This window comes from Scyliorhinus canicula, chromosome 10 (assembly GCF_902713615.1).
Source record: "Scyliorhinus canicula chromosome 10, sScyCan1.1, whole genome shotgun sequence".
In the NCBI taxonomy this organism is placed as follows: Eukaryota; Metazoa; Chordata; class Chondrichthyes; order Carcharhiniformes; family Scyliorhinidae; genus Scyliorhinus; species Scyliorhinus canicula.
Window position 1 is genome coordinate 85,463,669 of NC_052155.1, and position 21,783 is coordinate 85,485,451.

General features: G+C 42.7%; 1 protein-coding gene across 22 annotated transcripts in view; it reads left to right on the plus strand.

Moving 5' to 3' along the window:
• dtna (dystrobrevin, alpha) overlaps nucleotides 1-21,783 on the plus strand; it is a 254,287-nt gene that overhangs the window by 133,896 nt on the left and 98,608 nt on the right. For 10 of the 22 annotated variants that reach the window (XM_038809268.1, XM_038809270.1, XM_038809269.1 and 7 more), the window contains exons 7-11: nucleotides 2,223-2,328; nucleotides 5,470-5,636; nucleotides 9,795-9,919; nucleotides 12,901-12,912; nucleotides 16,409-16,492. In XM_038809268.1, coding sequence (XP_038665196.1) covers nucleotides 2,223-2,328; nucleotides 5,470-5,636; nucleotides 9,795-9,919; nucleotides 12,901-12,912; nucleotides 16,409-16,492 — 494 coding nt within the window. Of the gene's footprint in view, nucleotides 1-2,222; nucleotides 2,329-5,469; nucleotides 5,637-9,794; nucleotides 9,920-12,900; nucleotides 12,913-16,408; nucleotides 16,493-19,330; nucleotides 21,016-21,783 lie in introns of those variants that run through there. The other 12 variants (XM_038809271.1, XM_038809274.1, XM_038809275.1 and 9 more) reach the window with 3 other exon arrangements.

A 21,783-nucleotide genomic window follows, 5' to 3' on the forward strand; every position in this document is an offset into this window, starting at 1 on the left:
TGTTCCACTTACCCACCCGCTCACCATAACCCTCAATTCCTTTACTGTTCAAAAATCTAGCTATTTTTGCCTTAAAAAACATTCAACGAGGCAGCCACAACTGCTTCACTGGGTAGAGAATTCCACAGATTCACAACCCTTTGAGTGAAGAAGTTCTTCCTCAACTCAGCCCTAAACCTGCTCCCCCTTATTTTGAGGCAATGTCTCATAAGCAGAACCCGAGGTGAATGTCAGGGAGTCGTTTTTTGATGACTAGGTGCTGCTTGATAGCTGCCTCAGTGGCATCTTCCATCACTTGACTGATGCTTTAGAGCAGACTGATAGGCAGAAATTTGTCCTGCATTTTGTGCATAGCATATATAGTTTGATAATTTTCTACATATTTGGGTAGATGCCAGTGTTGTAGCTGTACAGAAGCAGCTTGCTAGGAGCATGGCTAGTTCCCAAACCACGTCTTCATTACTTAATGTTGGAATATTGTCGAGGCAAAAGCCATTGCACTGTCCAGTGCGCTTAACCATTTCTTGATATCACATGAATCAAATTGGCTGAAGACTGACATTTGAGACAGTGGAGAACTTGGGGATCATCCATTTGGCACATCTGACTGAAGATAGTTGTGAAAGCTCCAGCCTTGTATTTTGCAATTACATGCTGGGCTTTGCTTGCATTAGTGGTGGCGATGTTCATGGGGGTCAAATCCTTAACTGCCATCATTCACAATTGGATTTGACTGAACTGCAGAACTTTGATATGATCCTTTGGTTGTAGGATTGCTTAGATATTTCTATCTTTGGCTCATTCCATATTCATGTAGTGGGTTCAATTTCCGTACCGGCCTCCCCGAACAGGCGCCGGAGTATGGCGACTAGGGGCTTTTCACAGTAACTTCATTTGAAGCCTACTTGTGACAATAAGCAATTTTTCTTATTATATTATGCATTGTAGCTTTGTAGCTTCACCCGGTTGCCACTTCATTTTTGGATGTGCTGATGCTACACCTGGCATGCTTTGTGTTCTGTGAGTACGACAATAACAGGCTGTGGAATTTGTAAAAATGTATTTAGAGTATGGACCAGTTTATAAATTAACATTTCTTAACTGTCTTTGGACTAAATATTTGAATTCCATGGGCGGGATTCTCCGGTCGTCGATGCCGAAATCATGTTCGACGATTGGCCGGAGAATCAACGTTTCCACCTAAATCGGGGACCGCGATGCTCCACCCCCTCCAAAGCGGAGTACTCTAGGAGTACGCTGCGCGCCGTATCGATGGCCTCAGGACGTTGGCTGAGGCTCTCTCCCCGATGCTCCACCCCAGACCGACCGCTGTCGATCGCGTGTGCTATCATTTGTCGGGAACTCGCCGTGGCAGCTGCAAACTGAGTCCAGGGCTGCCACAGTCGGGGGAGGGCCGATCCGCAGGCAAGGGGGACTTTGCCAAAGGCACGGAGCACTATTGGGGGGTGGTCCGGGGGTCGCGAACCGGCCAAGGGGGGGGGGGATTATTGCAGGCCGTGTCCGCGCACGGACAATGCCATGTTGTACGACGCGGCCGCTGTAGGCCGTCACCACGCACATGCGCAGCCATGGACCCGGCTATTCACCGGGCCGTATCGGCAGCTACAGCCGGGTGCTTGACACTGCCTTCCTGCTAGCCCCCAGCCAAACAGAGAATTGGTGGCCATTTTGCGCCAAATTTTCAGTTGTAAAAGGCCACCGTTCCAACGCCGGCGCCAGGACATAGCCTGAGATATGGAGAACACAGCCCCATATATTTGAAAGTGTCAAGTTTTCATTGCCAATGAAAAGCATATAATAAAAGTAAAATACTGCGGATATTGTAAATCTGAAATAAAAACAGCCGTGTTGGAACAGCTCACCACGTCTGACACCACCTGTGCTGAGATAAACAGAATTAGCATTTTGAATCCAACATGACATCTTCAGAATCGAAGAAGAGTCATATTGGACTCAAAACGTCAATTCCGCTTCTCTCCAAAGGTGCAGCCAGACCTCCTGAGTTTTTCCAGCATGTTCTGTTATTATACCGAGAAAAAGCATGTTGAACAGAAGAAGGACATCATTCTATTTGGACGTTTTAGGATTTACGAGAAACTTAGAATGGCACATGTTTTCAAACCTATTTTCTCAAGAGATACTTGAACATTTATAAGTCTTTTTCAGCTAGAAGATTTCTATTTTTACTTTGTGTTTTACAGAAAAAAGTGACACTAAACAATTTTTTGGACACCTTGATGTCTGATCCTCCACCACAATGTCTTGTCTGGCTGCCGCTCATGCATCGTCTAGCAAACGTTGAAAATGGTAAGTTATAAACAATTTAGGATCGCTGAAAAAGATTTTTTTTAAACTAACTGCTCATTTTAATCCCATTTTCCAGCACCTGGTCTGTAGATTTGTAGGTAACAGTGCTTCAGATGCAGATCCAAATGAATCGAGCGTTTCAGCCTCAACCACCAATTTAGGTAGTGAATTCCAAATCCCTACCACCCTCTGGGTGGAAAGGTTTTTCCTCATGTCCCCTCTGATCTGTCTGTCAATCACCTTAAATCTATACACCCTGGTAATTGACTCCTCAGCTGGGGGAAACAAGTCTTTCCTATCTACCCTGTCTAGACCCCTCATACTTTTGTACACCTCAATTAGGTCACGCCTTGGCCTTCGCTGTTCTACAGAAAACAACCCTAGTCCCTCCAATCTCTCCTCATAGTTGCAATTTTCAAGCCCTGGCAACATTCATGTAAATATCTTCTGCAATCTCTCCAGAGCAATTATGTCGTTCCTGTAAAGTGGTGACCAGAACTCAATACAAATCTCCAGCTGTGGCCCAAGCAATGTTTTATACAGCTCCAGCATTACTTCCCTGCTTTTGTATTCAATCTCTCACTCAAGAAAGGAAAGCATTCCATATGCTTTCTTGACTACCTTGTCCACCTGTCCTGCTATCGTCAAGGACCTGTTCATATGTACACCAAGGTTTCTCACTTCAAAACCCCTCTCAGTATCTTTCCTTTTATTGAGTATTCCCTTGCTTTGTTTCTCCTCCCCAGATACACAACTTCATACTTTTCAGAATTGAATTCCATTAGCCACTTTTCTGCCCACTCGAACACACCATTTATATAATTCTGGAGTCGACAGCTATCCTTTTCATTATCAACTACACAGTCAGTTTTTGTCAGCTGAAAATTTCATAATCAAGCCACCCATATTTATGTCGAATACATACAACGAACAGCAAGGGCCCCAACACTGAGTCCTGTGGAACACCACTGGAAACTTTTCCATTCTCAAAAATATCCATCAACCATTACCCTTTGTTTCCTGTCACTGAGCCCATTTTCAATCCAACCTGCCACCATCCCCTGTATCCCATGAGATCTCACTTTTCTGACCAATCTGCCATGTGGGACTTTGTCAAAGGTCTTACTGAAATCCATGTTGACAATATCCACAACACTACCCTCATAAATCCTCCTTGTTACTGCCTCAAAAAATCCTATTAAAGTAGGAAGACGTGATCTTCCCCGAACAAAACAATGCTGACCAACCCTGATCTATCTGTGCCTTTCTAAGTGACAGTTTATCTTGTCTCTCAGAATTGTTTCCATTACTTTGCCCACCACTGAAGTCAGACTGACCAGCCTACAGTTTTCTGGCTTATCCCTCTCACTTTTTTTTAAATAGTGGTACAATATTTGCAGACCTCTAATCCTCTGGTACCTCACCTGTATCTAGTGAGGATTGGAAATAATCCTCAGAGTATCCACTATTTCCTCCCTGGATTCCATCAACATCCTGGAATACAATCCATCTGGCCCTGGTCACTTAGCCACCTTCAAAGATGCCAGCCCCTCCTGTACTTACTTACTCTCTCGCTATGCTTATTGTATCTAATATTTCACGTTCCTCCTATTTAACTAAAATGTCTGAATCATACCTCTCCTTAGTGAAGACAGAGGCAAAGTACTCATTGAGAACCCTGCCCATATATTCTCAATCAACACGCCAGTTACTATGTACATCTCTGATAGGCCCTACTTTTTTCTTAGTTATTCTCTTGCTCTTAACTTATTGGTAAAACATCTTCACATTTTTGATGATTTTACCTGCCAATATTTTTTCATATCCTCTCTTTGCTTCCCTAATTACCATTTTTATTTCACCCTTATACTTTAGAACATAGAACATAGAACAGTACAGCACAGAACAGGCCCTTCGGCCCTCGATGATGTGCCGAGCAATGATCACCCCACTCAAACCCACGTAGCCACCCTATACCCGTAACCCAACAACCCCCCCCCCCTTAACCTTACTTTTTAGGACACTATTAGCATGGCCAATCCACCTAACCCGCACATCTTTGGACTGTGGGAGGAAACCCACGCACACACGGGGAGGACGTGCAGACTCCGCACAGACAGTGACCCAGCCGGGAATCGAACCTGGGACCCTGGAGCTGTGAAGCATTTATGCTAACCACCATGCTACCGTGCTGCCCCTACTGCTTTCTACAGTATTAATTATTTTGTGACTGTCATACGTTTTCTTGTTCTGTTTTATCTTGGCCTGAATGCTTCTGGATAACTCGGAGCTCTGGATTTGGCCCATTATGAAACCTCAGAATTACAGTCCTGTGTCTATGGAAAGCCCAGTTTTGCAGCATGGCATAAAATATATCCTGGATCACAAGAAAAATCCCCATAGTTCATGCAAGTATCTCTGCAGCTTTGGGTGCCTATGTTTTTTAAAAAAAATCTGGAAGTGGCAGGATCAGCTGTCTGAATTTTTTTAAAATGTATTCTTTTATGGAAAATGGGCATCATTGGCAAGGCCAGCATTTGTCGCACATTCCTAATTGCCCTTGAACTGATTGACCTGCTAGACCATTTCAGAGGGCATTTGAGAGTCAACCATATTGCTGGAGTCACATTATGACCAGACCAGGTAAGGATGGCAAATTTCCTTCCCTAAAGTGAACCAGGTGGGTGATAACAATTGATGATGGTTTCATGATTACCATGACTGAGATTAGCTTTCAATTCCAGATTTTATTATTGGAATTTAAATTGCACCAGCTAGTGTGGTGGGATTTGAACCCATGTCCCCAGAGGATTATCATTGGCACTTGGATTACTAAACCAGTGACATTACCACTACACCACTGTCTCTCCCATTCCTGTGTTCAGAGACATTACCACTACACCACTGTCTCTCCCATTCCTGTGTTCAGAGCATCACTTTGTAAGTGATATCAAGATGTCGAGTGTCAAGGTTTGCAGGAAATCACCTCAGGACAATTTGAAGAGAATAAATATACTCTTTAATCAAACTGCATGTATAGAAATATCCAGTATAAATGCAAAATAAAAAATGACTGAAAACTGTATTCACTGCACAAAGTAAAAATAGCTTAAGTGGTTTTGTGTCGTTCCATCTACACAGTCTTCCACCCTGTTGAGTGTTCCTATTGCCACAGTGAGAGCATGATGGGTTTTCGATATCGTTGCCAGCAGTGTCACAATTACCAGCTATGTCAGGACTGCTTTTGGAGAGGCCATGCAAGCGGTTCTCATAGCAACCAACACCAAATGAAAGAATACACATCATGGGTAAGAAAGAACATGAATTTACAGGGTTTAAGAGAAAAAGGTTTATCTATAATTATAGCATATCGATAATCAATTTGCTTAATTTATAAACAATACATGGCTTCCCTGAATAGTATAAATTATTATTGTTTCATTCAATTTACTCCTTCTTTGAGTTGGCAAGGAGTGTGTTGGGGAAAATATTGGCTCGTTTCTTGTGGTAAGAATAACTAAGGCTGTTCGTGTTCATCATTGTAATTATATAAAATGGACAGTAACTTCTCACGTCCCTGCACGTACAGTCAGATGTGGAAATCTGCAAGTTGCTGTGTGACTTGCCCTGCTCCTGGACAAGTACAGGCACCCCACTGTACTATATTATGATCGTAGACCAGATCCCAACAGTGGCTAAGATACTGGACCAAAACCCCAATATTTTAGTTTATTTGAAAGACAATGATTCACTTCAGGAGTGATTGCATGAAGAAATAGGGCTTGGTTATTTTTAAAACAAAACTTTATTATAACTACAATATTAAACGTGTTAACTTCACACCCGAAAAGAAAAGCTTACAATTTATACCTGAACACAATTATGCAATTTCCCATCACACAACAAGAAAAGAAACATACAAATCTTAATCTATCTTGCTGTGGGACAATTGTGGACTCAGTGTCAGGCAGATCAGAAGGCAACTCCTCCTTCCAAAGTTTCTCCCACTCTACTGCTTTCAAAATGTCTCTCTGCCTTTCTTGGCTCCACGCAGCAATGGCCTCATCTCCCCAAGCTGAAAAACAACTTATTTCTGGAGACTGCAAAGCGATTAACTCCCCAGGCAAACCACTATCCATTAGCCCAGTCTGAAAACCACATTCATTAGTCAATTTCACCAGCTGGCTGTTGAACCCACCCAGACCCTACACAACAGCACTATTTTAAAAGAAGCATATTCTAACCCCAGGCTTTTAACCCTAAATTGCCCACTACATTTAGAACCCAATTTTCATAACATCTTCCAATTGACACAAATATCTGCATTTCAATACATGAAATTGCTGTACTTGATCATTAGTTACTCTTTAAACACGCTAGAAAAAGTTGAATGACAGTAAGTTGCCATGCAAAGCTACAGAAGGTCTTTGGGAAGCTTTAAGCATCGTGAATGGAAAGTCCTGTGTCTGGATTGCTCCATCCAGCCCTGGGCAACGTGAAGATCACTCTTGGCATGGTGATCTCAGGCATCCCTCTGTTCATGATCTTCATCCTTGACTGACCTGTTTAACTCAGAAGTGACCTTCTCAACCCGAACTGCTATGCCTGACAGCTGATGAGCAGACCTGGCAGTTCAGTGAAGAATGAAGCCAGGAAGACTTTCCCTTTCCTCACATCTGCTCCCTCAGTCCTATGCTTTTGAAACTGCAGCTTTTTAAAGTGTCAGTGCCTTCCCAGAAAGCCCTCAACAATTGAAAAGGCTTCCCCTGAGATCCTTTGAAATGCTAAGCATTCATTTAATTTCACAGTGCAGCACCTTTAACTTGCCTTTGATTGACAGCTTAATGGTTTAAAGCAGCTGCCAGGAGGTTTATTTACTTAGCTTTCCTTCAAGCATGAATGCACCTGAAGTACTTTCCATTGATCCCACCTGCAACGTTTAGAAACATTCTTGTTATGATTGACAGCTGCTGACCACTTCAAGCAGCTAAGTGGTTTCGCTTCCTCTCTCTTTTCTAACTTCAAGAAAGCACTTAGCATTGTTGAAGTGGTCAACAGTAATGTTTCTAAACATTGTGACAGTGTTGCTCTGGTGAGGGAAGGATGCCCTCCTTGATGAGGGGTTCAGGGTTCTGCCGATGTCAGCAGGGAGTCAACATTTGCATTGTGGGGTGGAGGAGGTTTGTCCCTGGATGTTGGGATCAGGGCACGCATTCAAAATTGTGGCCCGACCCCAGGAATCGACATGTTCGGCGCTATACATAGTTTTGCACAGTAAAGCATCGAGATCCCGTCCTTGCAAAGCTCTTATTGTTAGCAGGACACAGTCTCGATTGTCCGTTGGTGGGAGCACTTAGAATCTGGAATGGAAGAATCCCAGCCAGTTGTTTACTTTAGCAGTAGAATGGATTTTTTAAAATTCATTTAGGGGATGTGGGCATTGCTGGTTATGGCAGCATTTATTGCCCATCCCTAGTCGCTCTTCAGAAGATGATGATGAGTTGCCTTCTTGTACCGATGTAATCCTTAAGATATAGGTTCCCCAGTGTACTGTTAGGGAGGGAGTTCCAGGATGTTGCCCCAGCGAAAAGAAGGAATGGCGATATATTTACAAGTGAGGGTGGTGAGTGACTTGGAGGAGAACCTCCTGATGGTGGGGTTCCCAGGTATCTCCTGCTAGATGGTCGTGGTCTTCTGGCACGATCTTGTTTCCCAATTTTCCCATCCCTCACCAGTGATGCACGGGTGGGATCCTCTTTTAAATATATTTTGATAAATTTGTATATTTTTAAGGGGCCTCCCAGCCACATGATCCACCCTCAAGGAATATTCACCACCTGCGAATGTGAAATCATGTCAGTGAGGTTTACAACAGCTTTATAAGAACAGGATTCAGTCGAGGGGATCCCACCAGGGGCGCCAAGGTAATTATAGCCCCCGCCGGAAAGGGACATGCACAGGCACTGCCTTGGCACTGCCCCCTGGCACTGGTTGGCATTGCCAACCTAACAGTGCCAACCTGTGCCAGGGCGGGGCCTTTGGGGAGTCCGGCTTTGTGTGGTGGGGGGAGGGGGAAAAGGCTGATGACTTGAAGGAGGTGGATCTGCCAGTGAATGGGGTGGGGGGGAGGGGAGAATCTGTCAGTGAAGTGGGTGAACTTGTCAGTGAAAGCGGGAAGGAAACTTGCCACTGAGGGGGAGAGTTCCCACGATACTTGTGTGGTTATGCAAGGAGCGAGAGAGCCCCTAATACCTAGGGTGCGGGGAAGCCCCTGATTGTGGGCGATTGTACTGTTGTGCGGGAGGGGGGAACGATACACTCACGCTGGGGGGGGGGGGGGCATCCCCCCAATGCTTATCGCTGGTTGCCACAATACATGTGGGGGGGGTCCTCCATGTACATGGGGCAGGGTGTGGGAGGTGGGTAAAGATGGCACCCTGATCTCTGTGGAGCCATCCTTGATGGTTCTATCAGGCTGAATGATGGCGTAATCCAGCTCCCAGATTTTCTTTCATCAGGAGTGGCTGAAGGTCTGATCTGAAAACTCAGCTGTGTTTTCAGTCAGAGCCTGACACTCCGACACATCATGGGAAAATTCCGCCTCTCCTTTCTAAACAAAGCAACCTCTAATTTTAGAACAGTGCCCCCTACTCCTGGACCCACAAAAGGAAGCATCTTTTGTTGGTGAAGTTGGTAGAGTTAGGTGGATTGGCCATGCTAAATTGCCCGTAGTGTCCTAATAAAAAGTAAGGTTAAGGGGGGGTTGTTGGGTTACGGGTATAGGGTGGATACGTGAGTTTGAGTAGGGTGATCATGGCTCGGCACAACATTGAGGGCCGAAGGGCCTGTTCTGTGCTGTACTGTTCTATGTTCTATGTTCTAGTTCGTGTGGAGAGAGGATATTGGCACATACTATGAACTGAAGGGTTTGTTTACGTGCTGATGCAATTTAATAAAATAAACAATATGACTGAAATAGGACGAGAAGCTTATAATGAGGTTAACATGCAACAATTGTAATTTTGTTGAAGAATTAGTCATTTAACCAATATTGTTGTGCCTGATGCTTATTCTAATTATTTTCATCATGGATTAATCTTGAAGATCAAATGCTGGAACTCAGGAACTTTGTTCAGGTGGTCAGATGGGCTGTGGTCACAATTGCAAAACCATTTCCCTCATGCTAACTAAATGATACATATAATGCATTGTTTGGTAGCAAATGCACTTCAGTAGACAGCAACAGTGATGTTGTGTGGTAGAAAAGTATATAACTCCTTGCCCTATCCTTTTAGATAAAGGAGACTATGTGAATTTAAGATTCTATGAAGCAGAAGTAAGGAAGAAAATATAAATATTTTTTTCAAACAGCTCAACGTAAAAGTTACTTTTTTCGAAATTGTTGTACTGTTTTAATTTCTTGATACTTTATATATCCATGTTACCTTTCCCATCCTTATTACCAGAAATCCCCCGCAAAGAAGCTAACCAATGCACTTAGCAAGTCCTTAAGCTGTGCTTCCACTCGTGAACCGTTGCACCCAGTGTTCCCTGACCAGCCTGAAAAACCACTAAACCTGGCCCACATTGTGTAAGTATATGTTGACCTTTTGGGCTTTAAGAATGAGTTTCTTATGTTCTATTTTGTGCTTTAGATTATTCTCTCAACTGCTTAACGGATGACATATTGGAGAACCGATATATTCTTCACAAGTAAAACTTGGTCAGATGCCGAATTTAGTAACAACGTCGCATCTGTGTTTCGTATTAGCATTCAAAATCTATGCTGTAAATACCCGGTTCAGCATTAACTGCCCCGCTCCCCCTTTGTTTCTGAAACTGCACATCAATGGCCCCGATTTTGCAGTGGTAATGATGACAAAACTGCCAGCATTCACTGTCATTATTCCACTGAAGCTGACAAAAACCTTTTGAGTCCGTGCGTGTTGAAAAGCGTTGAAATCCATAAGTTGCTGTCAGTGATTCTACGCTTCTCCAGAGGGTGCATTATTCCAAAGTGTAATCAATTAAAAAATCTAAATTGGAGAGAATATCCACTTCTGCACTGTGAATCTTGCTGTAAAAACCATGAAAATGTTGCATCTTATTGATTGAGGTTTAATTGGGTGACACCTCAACCACGTCCTACCTTTCCCATTTTAACGCCCACCCCCCCTCACTGACCTCTCAATTCTCTTTGAAGAAATCAATGAACTGTTTCCACCTCCGAGTGAATCCTTCAACCAACCCCTGCAGAGTGAACTTGATCATCTCTAACTGCAGGAATTCTGCCAGGTCGCTCACCCACATCCCTTCCATTGGCGGCTCCGAGTCCTCCAACATAACAAAATCTGTCTCCGGGCTATCAGGGAGGCAAAGGCCAATACATAGGCCTCTCTCCCTCACTTGCACTCCCGGGTCTTCTAACACACCAAATATTGCCACCTCCTTTCTCGGGGACACCCTCACCTCCAGAACCTCGGATATAACATCCGAGAACCTCTGCCAGAACCCCCTCAAGCTTGGAAATGCCTTGACTATGGATTACTGAAGCTTGAAAGCTTTTTGAGCCATTCTTTTTCAATTTTCCTCCAGCCAGTGCTGGACTTTCGTCTGACTTATTTTGAGATCCCCAGGCAATATTTCCCCGTCTACCGTTCAAGAGTCACTAGACATGGCGGAACGTTCTCAATGGACATTCCTTTGTTTGACATTGTAATGAAGGAAGAGGATGAGGGACCATGTGGAAAAAAGGAGAGCGAGGCATATGGGGGCAGTGCCTTTCAAGATATTGCTCCATTCCCCTTCCTCCCTCCACCCTGCAAATAATTTACATACTATAAGAGAATAACTGCTCCCTCTACTACATAGAGCTATGGCTATGTTAAAACTACCTGTCCAGTTCTGTCTATAGGTATGTGTCATGTCCACTCAACTTTTAAGTTGCCATGTCTTTTCAGGCAACCATGGTGGATCCCTGTTATATCTGCCAGGAAACCATGTGTGCATCAAGTAGCTGACACATTTACCAGACTTGTGAATCTTACCAGCAAGTAGAAAACAGCCTAGGTGTTAACATATCACATTTATATTTGTCATGGCAACCTAAGGAGCTTCAAATGAAGCATGCTATTAAACAGCTTCCTTTTGAGATGGAAGGAAATTTAAGACTTGCATTGAGAGTGCTATTCACAATCCGAGGATGTCCCAGAGCATTTTACAGCCAATAACGTCACTTAGAAGTGTATTTACTGTTGTAATATAGGCAAGTTATTGATGTAATATCGAAATCATAGCAGCCAATGTGGCCACGGCAAGCTCCCACAGACAGCAATGTGATAATGACCAGATATTCTCTCCTTTTTAGTGATATTGATTGATGGGTTAATATTGGCCAGGGTTCCGGTGATAGCTCCCCTCCTCCTCTTCACAATAGTGCTGTGGGGTCCTTTACATTCACCGAAGAGTACTGGCCTGGTCTCAGTTTAATGTCTCATCTGAAAGACAGCACCTCTGACAATGGCAATGCTCTCTCAGTACTCTCCCGAGTGTCAGCCTAGAATTTTTCAAAAGGGATTTTTGAAACCAAAACCTTCTGACTTGGAGCAAAAGTGTTACCAACTGAGCTACAGCTGATAGAGTCAGAAAGTAGAATAATGTTTATCAATAAATTGTCAGAACTGTAGTTTAAATTTCAAAACAATGAACGCAAAAGACATGCTGAAGAACCTCGCTGACCCTGAAAATTAATGTTAAATTATATTTCCTGTTTTCTACTTCCTGCTGTGCCATTGAATCATAGAATTCCTACAATGCAGAAGGAGGCCTTCAGCCCATCAAGTCTGCATCGACCCTCCGAAAGAGCACACTACCTAGGCCCACTCCACCGCCCTATCCCCGCAATCCCGTAATCTAATCTACACATCTTTGGACACCAAGGGGCAATTTAACATGGTCAATCCACCTAACCTGCACATCTTTGGATTGTGGGAGGAAACCGGAGCATCTGGAGGAAATCCACACAGGCAAGGGTAGAACGTGCAAACTCCACTCAGATAGCCACCCAAGGTCGGAATCGAACCTGGTTCCCTTGCGCTGTGAGGCAGAGCTAACCAATGTGCCACCATGCCCCCCCTCTGGGAGGATTCTTCAGCCTTATTGACTGAACTGTTTCTTTGCTGCTTGTCCTGTTCACAGACTCCGCAGTTCCCACATAGAAGACAAAAATTCAAACGAATGCCACAGGAGTAGAAATCTCCATTGACTGCCCGCTACCTGTTGGCAACTGTATATGAGGTGAAAGGTGAAAGCCATTCCTTCACTGCTCATAGCACAATCTAGGACATTCGGTTTCAGAAAGATGCATGTGGGTGAAATGGAAAAGATATTTAGTTAACTATTAAATCTATCACACTATGCAATTTAAGTTAGAACTGTAACATAGGAAACTCATCCTTGCTCCACTCCAACACCTCTGAAGGGAATTTGTTCTTGAACTTATTGAATTTATAAATTAATAGCAGTTAATTACTTATATGTTCTTACAATGTGCTTGTCTTTGTTGCTGCACAGAAATGACTATGGGTAAGCCTTGTTTTTAACATTTATTTAAGTACTTTCTAGTATGATTTAAAAACTACGAAATACAATAACCAGCAGTAGTCTAGAGTAAATAAATAACTAATCACTAATGAAACTAAACAAGAAATAATGGCCAGAAATTTGCTGGGGCGACGGTGGTCCAGTCCATGGGCAGAAGGGTGATATATCTTTTATGTGATCTTGATAGAAGTCTGAAGTGTTTGCTCCCCTTCATTCCTGAAAAGGGAGGGGGTATAAGGTCAGCTTCCATGAGTATCAATGACACCCATTCCATGATGTCATTGAAATCACAGAATATTTTAGCACAGGAAGAAATCATCCTGCCCATTGTGCCTGTACTGGTTCTTTCACATTCTCTTTGATTAACTGATAAATTCTACTCATCTGTTCTTGCCCATACCCTGTAATTTTACCCAGCTCTTTTTGGAATGATAATATTGATTCTGTTTTCATCACCTTTTTAGCCATCGTGCGCCAACTCACTGTTGGCAACTCTCACGTTAAATGTGTCCCCTTTAATTACCAACTCTTGGGCTGCGAGAAACGTGCTTTCCTTGTTTACTCTATAAACTGTTCATGATTTTGAACACTTCTTTCAAATCTCCTCAAACTTCTCTGGTCTAAAACAGAACAATCCAGCTTCTCCAGCCTTTCCAAATAACTGGAGTACCTCTGGTAGACCTCTTTTGCAACCTCTCCAACATCCTGACACCCTAAAATTAGGTGCCTAGAATTGAACATAATACTCTCGCTGAGATCTAAATGGTGTTTTAATTAAAAGTTTAACATAACTTTCCCTTCTTGTTTTTGCTCAAGATTCCATATGCTTCTTTACAGCAGTTCAACTTGTCTTGCCACCTTTATAGCCCTTTGTACAGTCTCTCTGTCTTTGCACCCCTTTAAATCTTTCAGTTCATATTACCTCTTATTCTTCATTCCAAAATATGTCACCTCACGCTTGCCTGTGTTAAATTCCATCTGCTGAGTGTCTGTTCATTTTACCAGTCTGCCCATGCCGTCTGGAAGTTTTCTATCATTAGGAAAATAAAAGTAGTTTTAAGGGAATTAGACTTGTAATTAGTAAACATTAGAAATATGTATAGTTTTTAAGTGTGTTTAATTTCATACTTCTGTGCCTGGAAGGGTATAACCTACAGTTAGATTCATGCTGGACAAAGGTATTTGTATGTGTGGGGGTTGGTTACATTTCAACTGTGTTCCTGTTGTGCTTCGAGAGGGCTACGGTGTGAGGAATAAACCAGGCCATCAGAGGTAAATGGGTGTTTCTAAGGAATGTGGAGAAACATTTAGTTTTAGTTGGAGATAGGGAGTGAGAGAGAAAGCAGCTCTCACAGTTGGTTTAGAAGGCTAGAGAGGGAACATAGTTCTCAGCTTTGCTGGAATAAAAGCCATGCCATGAAGAATGGGTCATGGTTAAGAAAACAAATGCAGAGATCTGAGGAGCAGCTGGTTAAGGAAACTAGAGAAATTGAGAGAAGATTCTCAGATGTCTGAGGTTAAGGGTACCAGAACAGAGAACTGTTCAGTAAAGACAGACAGAGCTGGGAAGAAGGCTGACCTGCCAGAAAAATATCTGAAGTGATTTTCAGTATTTGTGAGACTTCAATTCGGCCTGTGGAATGCGACTTGAAATAACTATGGAAATTAGTGACTGGATTTCAGTATTTGTGTAAAAGAAGTTAAGACAAAGGAAACCTAAAAGAGAGTGGTATAAAATCTTGGACTGGATTCGTTTTTAAAGGTGGACCAGAAGTGTGGGTTAAAAGAGTCATTTGCAAAAGTTGGACTGTATTTCCAAAGGCAAACTGCTAAGACAAAGCATTAGTATGAGAAGATTTTAACTCATGTTTTTGGGAATGGAATTTGGAATCTCTCATGTGATTAGCATCTGGGGAGATTCTGAGGAGAAATCCACAATACTAACTTGGGTTCAGATTGCAATGCGTATATTTGACCACAGTCATCTTATGTGCTTTAAAGGGACTAAGTATGTCAAAAAGACCATTGTATCCTAAGATGTACTTTGGAATCCATGTTAACCTTCAAACCTGTGTATAATTGTCAAGATGAGGGGGGAAGATATCGGGCCTGATATTCCGGCCTCGTTACATTCGCGCTCAAGCGAAACAAGGCCGGTGCATATTGGGAGAGGCCACAAACGGGAACCGTGCCAGGCGCCAAACAGTTTGCGATGCAAACGGCTCTCTCCCCTCGGCAAAATCGGAACCTCGCTGTAGCGAGGCGAGGAAACAATTACCACCACTTAAGCCCTGTACCTTAGCCGATGTCTTTGACACTGCCTCCTTCACCGGGACAATCGCCTCCTCCACCCACTGCTTCACTACAGCCATCATCTCCCTCCACAGCACCTCCATGTGCTTAGCAAACTGCCTCTCGAATTCTCCAGCCATCACCTTCGTCAGAGTTTCCACTGTGAGGGGAGCGGCCCCATCCAGCGATCCAGCCTCCACCATCTTTCCTGCAGCCGGGCTGTCCTGTTCACCCAACAGCGAGCTTTCACTCGTCCCCTTCTTCTCAGCAGCTTTCCTCTGGATCTTCAACATTCCCCACCTTCCTTATGTATTCCTACACCAACTTGTTCAAAACCTGCCGCTGAAACTGAGCATTAAACTCCAAAAACTAGAGCCTCGAGCAGGAGCCACCTACATGCCGCCACCGGAAGACCCTCACATTAGAGAGGTTTAATGAAGGTGTTCAGAATTATGAAAGGTTATGATGCAGTAAATAAGGAAAAGCTATAACAAATGACAGTAGGGTCTATAACTAGACAATAGAGATTTAAGGTAATTAGCAAAAGAACCAGTGGTTGGATGTTATGATCTGGAATACATTTCCTGAAATGATGGGAAAAGCATAATAATAACTCTCAAATGACAAATATTTGAAGGGAAAAAAAATTCCAAAGCTTTTTGGAAAAGGCAGGCATTGGGACTGATTGAATAGCTCTTTCTAAGAGATGGACTTTGCATGTGCTTCCTCATGTGCTTTATAGTTCTCTGATTCTATATGGCCTTTTAAAAGTACTGCAAAAAATAGCATGTAAATGCTCAGTGAAGTTCCTTTGTCCATCATTTTAACAGAAATGTTAAAGCACTTAAGTAGCAGACAAATGAGATCCATTTGACAGTTAATCCCTCGTATTTGCACTGCATAATTTCAAGTCAGTGTGCTTTTCAGTGGGTCATAAAATTATTCAGTCCTTCAGAACGAATGTTAGGGTGAAATCTATTAGAACATCTTAGCAATTTGCTGAGTTTTCAGACTGAGAGTAGGAAACAACTGAAGCTATTATGTCATATTAAATCGCTTAGTTATGGGCAATTTTTAATTTGTCTTGCAGAGGATGGTACTTTGTAACTGTATCATTGAGCATTGTAAGCATCACAAATGTAGAATAAAACATTAATTATAAACTATGGTCTCTGTGCATTCTTAGGCCTTCAAGACCTCCTCCTAACATGAATGACTCAATGTTCTCCCATTCAGTAATAACCTCAGGAAGCCCCAGCCCAAACAAGAGGTAAGTCAGTTTGTTTTATGCATCCTTGAAAGGTAAACATAAAGTAAAAGCAGTTGTACTTTTTATGCAAGGAACATATTATTCAGCTCCCTTTGTATTAAGCATAGGTCACCGATACTCTTTGTAGCAAGCATGTCTCAGTTGAAAGTGCATTATTTTATACACTTAATTAAAATAATTGTGCAAATTGTATGTGATCAACAAGTACCATAAAAGGCTAATCAACTTATTGCATAGAATTGAGGATTTTTGAGAAACAGTACTAAAAATGCTAGCAAAATTTGCACAACAAAAATGTTGTTGTAAAGTAACTTATGAGTAAAAAGAATTCATTTACAGGTTCTAGATTCATGCAAAAGTTGTTTTTGATTAAATATGCTCATGTGACTCCTATTTTGAATTTAACTTGATTCTTCACTCCAAAGGTGCTTGGATGTATAGTTTATTATTACAAATTAATTTAACGTCACAAAACAATTTAACATCATTAATTTTATAAGCCAACTTACTATCGTTTCTTTCATCGAAACTGACTTCACAGTGGACATCTTTCAATTGAACATGTGAATTTACAGACTCAGAATGTGTTACAACTTTTCCTTGCTAATTATCAAAGTTTTTCAATTCTCTTAATAATCTTGCCTTTGACACACATCCACTACTGAGAAAGTAATCACGTTGACCTACTTCTCATGCTGTCACAGTGCTAAATGTACTCAGTCAGATAAGAGGTGGCAATTTCTTTTTTGAATTTCTTTCTTCCTATTATCCAGTCTTGAAGATCATTCTAAAGCATGAGCTACATTTAACACTGCCCTGCCAGTGGGTTTAAATGCTGGGGTTGGACAAGGGGCATGTAAAATCCAGCGGGTGGTATCATATTGCCTACCCCCCTGTGAAATTTACATGGATTGAGGGAAGGTGTGGGTGGCTTGTCTATCCTTGCGCTTATTGAGGCTCTTAAGTGGTGAATAAATTGCCACATGTGGGTCACATCCTGCCCCCACTGGTATTTTGCTCACAGCGGTGGGGAGGCCCACACTGTGCAGAATGCCTGACAGCTAGTATTAGGCATGGGGAGTAACCAACTTTGCTGGTCCACTGGGTCCATTAGAGACAGCATCTCTCCCACAAGCTTAGCCTCCCCTTAACCCTCCTACTCCTGCACCCCCCCCTCCCCCAACCAGCCTCTTGAACCCAGGCCCCAAGTTCAGACCCCCAACCCCTCAATCCCTCACTGAGGTGCCCAAACCTGGATTTATCTGGGCTTCTTGGTGTGGTGGGACTGTCTTTAATCCAAACACATCTGTCTTTTTGCCGTATTTCTTAAATCTTTCTGACATTTATACTATTTACTGAAGTGGCATTTATATATTATTTATATCACAAGTCTACTTTTATTTCATGGGATGTGGACATTTCTAGCAAGACCACCATTTATTACTCGTCCGCACTTACCCCTGAAGAAGGTCTTCTCGAACTGCTGCAGTCCATGGTGAAGGTACTTACATTGTGCTATTACGAAGGGATTTCCAAGATTTTGACCACGCACTAATTAGGAACAGTGATATATTTCCGAGTCACAATAGTGATTGATTTGATTGGAAACTTGGTGTTCCTGTGCACCTGCTGCCATTGTCTGTCTATCCAAGTGATGGAGGTCACAGGTTTGGCCTGTACTCTTGAAGAAACCTTACAAAGGATGCAGGACATCTTGCATGTGGTACACACTGTAACCACCGTATCCCGGTGGTGGAGGTGGTGAATGGAGTATCAGCCAAAAGGGCTGCTTTATCCTGGAAGGTGTTGAGCTTCTCTCGAGTGTCTTTGGAACTGCACTCATTCAGGCAAGTGGGGTGCATTCCATAAAGTTGCTGACCGATGCCTTGTGGATGGTGGAAAAACTTTGGGCAGTCAGGAGGTGAGGCACCGACCACAGAATATCATTCTCTGGTAAACACTTGTCGCCACCGTATATATATTTTAAGTGGCTTCTCTGGCTCAGTTTATGGCCAGTATTGATGATGGAAGAGTGCACATTCAGTAATAACTTTGAATGTCAAATGGATATGTTTAGATTCTGTTGTTAGAGATAGCTATTGTCTGGCACTTGTATGGTGTGAATATCACTTGACACCGATCAGCCCAAGTCTGAATGAGGGCGAGGACTGCTTCAGCCAACATTTTTACTTCTGACGTTATGATGGAGGGAAGGTTACTGACAACAGAGTTGAAGATGGATGGGCCGAGCACACTGCCTTGAGGAGCTCCTGAATCAATGTCTTGGGATTGAGATGATTGGTCTCCAACAACCACAACTATTTTCCTTTGTGGTATATATTTACAATTATGGGGTTTATAGTATTTTTTATGTTTTGGCCCTGTGCCTTTAATTCAAGATAAAATGAAGGAGTGACCTGTTCTGAAGTCAACCTGAGGTCAAACCGTGGTGTTTTAATTGTTAGAGATTAAAGAGGGCCCAGATTGTTTCACTGGGAAGAAGTTGCAAGGTGTTTATACTTGTAGACAATGACAACAGCTTGTATGCTAACAGTGGATAGATTGTGAGTCTCCAAAGACCCAGAAAAGTATGAAGAATGTTGGGTTCTAAACAAATGTGCTTTAAACTGTCCATTTATTTCTAATATAAAAAAGTTTGAGTCTCGAGGATAACCAGCATTTCTACTTAGACGTAAAGCCCGTGTGATTTACATTGCCTGCAAATTGGCTTTGAGAGAGGAAGGGTCTAAGATATCAATGAAAATTCACAGACAAGGTTAGTCTGCTGGGAGAAGGAGAGCAGCTATAGGCAGTAAGATGCTGTGTTTCACCATACAGGAATGTGGATGGAAGTTCGCACTCCAATTGAAAGGACTGAATTCATGAGGAGTTAAAGCAAGGCTGGAAGATTGGCTTAGCTTGTACTAGAGGAAGAATCTCCGGCGGGGGCACACATCTTCCTGTGAAAGACAATTCTGAAATTAAAACTTCCCAGGCTGAGAATGGAAAACTACAGAAGTAAACCCTTGGGAGCTACGAATCCCTTTGAATTGGATCCAGGATAATTGAATAACTACTTAAGGGACAATGTGACGTTTTTCTGTATTGTGTGTTTTTGATTGTGCTAAAATAAAAGAAGGAATATCCTACATTGTGGTTTAAAGTATAAGTTAACTACAAATATAGTGTTTAATCAATGGTGCTTTTAGTTATTTGTTACATGTTTTAGAACATGAAATGTTGTGGTGTCAACCTTTCAGCTAATAACTAGATATTCAAATTTATTTTTAAAATTAATTGAACTTGACGGAGATCATAACAATATGACGACAGCCAGTGGAGATTTTCCCACCAATCCCCATTGACGTCATCATATTAGGGATTCTTGGTGCCACAATTGGTCAAGTTAGGCTTTGAGGTCAAGGGCAGTCACTCTCACCTCACCTCTGGAATTCAGCACTTTTGCCCATGTTTGGACCATGGCTTTAAGAGATTTGGAGCTACGTGACTCTAGCAGAGCCCAGACTTGTATTGATGTGCAGGTCACTTGATCGTATTGTCAGTGACTCACTTTTCTGATGATTGAGAGTATTCTGATGGGTAGTACTAGCCAGATTGGATTTGGAAAGGCCATATCTGAGCAATTTTGCATTTTTCGCATTCATGTCCGTGGTGGAGCTGTAGCGGATGACTTGGCTAGAGGCATAGACAGATCTGGAGCACAAGTTTACAGCATTTCAGATGGGAATTTGTTGGGATCCATAGCCTTATTGCTGTACAAAATTTATTCGTCTCTTTCTTAATATCAAAGTGGAATGAATCAAATTGACTTGGAAGAAGGCAGAATTGGATAATCCAATCAGCACTTCTGGCCACATACAGTTTAAATTCTTCAGACTTGTCTTTGGCACTCGTGCTGGGCTCTGTCGTTGTTGAGGGTCGAGATGTTCATGGAGGCTTTTCCTCCTGCTAGTTGTTCAGTTGTCCATCATTCATGACCAATTGTGGCAGATCTGCGGAGTTTTGATCTGCTCCATTATTTGTGGGATTGCTTGCATCCACCTGCGGAATGCTGCTTCTGCCTTTTTGCATGCATGTTGCAGCTTTACCAGGTTGGTACCTCGTTTTTACATGCTGCTCCTAGCATGTTCTTCGTTCCTTGTTGAACCAGCTTTAAGCTCCAGGTTTGATTGCAATGGTCTGAGGGATATGCTGAGTCATGCATTTGCAGACTTTTCGTTGAATGTAACTCAATTGCTGCTGTTGGCTTCCAGCATCTGATGCATGTACAGTTTTGAGCTTATGACCTGTTCTGAATCATTGAACACATTAGTAGTATGACACAACACAATATTGGGGGTCATGTGTGTAAAGATAGGAGGTCATCTTCACAGGGACTACAAGGTGATTGCTCCAATGGATATTCTTATTGATCCATCTTTAACTGGTAAATGGGTGAAGGTGATACCAAGCAGCAGATACATGGGAACACCACCACCTGGAGGTTCCCTTCCAAGTCACTCACCATCCTGACTTGGAAATATTTTGCCGCACCTTCCCTGCCCTAGGTCAAAATCCTGGAACTCCCTAATCGCACAGTAGGTGTACCTACACCACACGGACTGCAGCGGTTCAAAAAGGCAGCTCACCACCACCTTCTCTGGGGCAATTAGGGATGGAAATAAATATTAGCTTCGCCAGCAATGCCCATATCCCGTAAAAAATGAATTAAAAAAATATATACATTTCTCACTATATTCCCCCAGCACAGTCTGGCAGATATGTTCCTTAGAATCTGTCCAGCTCGGTCAGTAGAGGTGCTACTGAGCCACTGTTGGTGGTTGACATTGAAGTCCCCCACGCAGAGTATATTTTTTGTCATTGCCACCTTCTGTGCTTCTTCCAAGCATGTACAGCATGGAGAGTACTGATTCATCAGATGAGGGATAGTAGTAGGTTCAACCAGCAGGAGATTTCCTTGACCATTTTTGATCTGCTGCCCTAAAACTCAAAGGGGTCTGAAGTGAATTTGGAACTCCCAGGGCTAGTCCTCCTAAATGTTTATCATTGGGCTGCCACCTCTGGTGGGGCTGTCCTGTTATGGCACCTGACATCTCTGGAATGGTGATGAAGGAGTCCGGGACTTTGGTTGAAAGGCATGATTCTATGAGTGTGTCTATGCCAGTATTGATTAGACTTGGGACTGCTCTCGCATTTTTTGGCATAGGTCCCCAGATGTTAATAAAGTCAAGTTTGCAGGGTTAACTGTGTTATGCTGAGTACGATGTCCA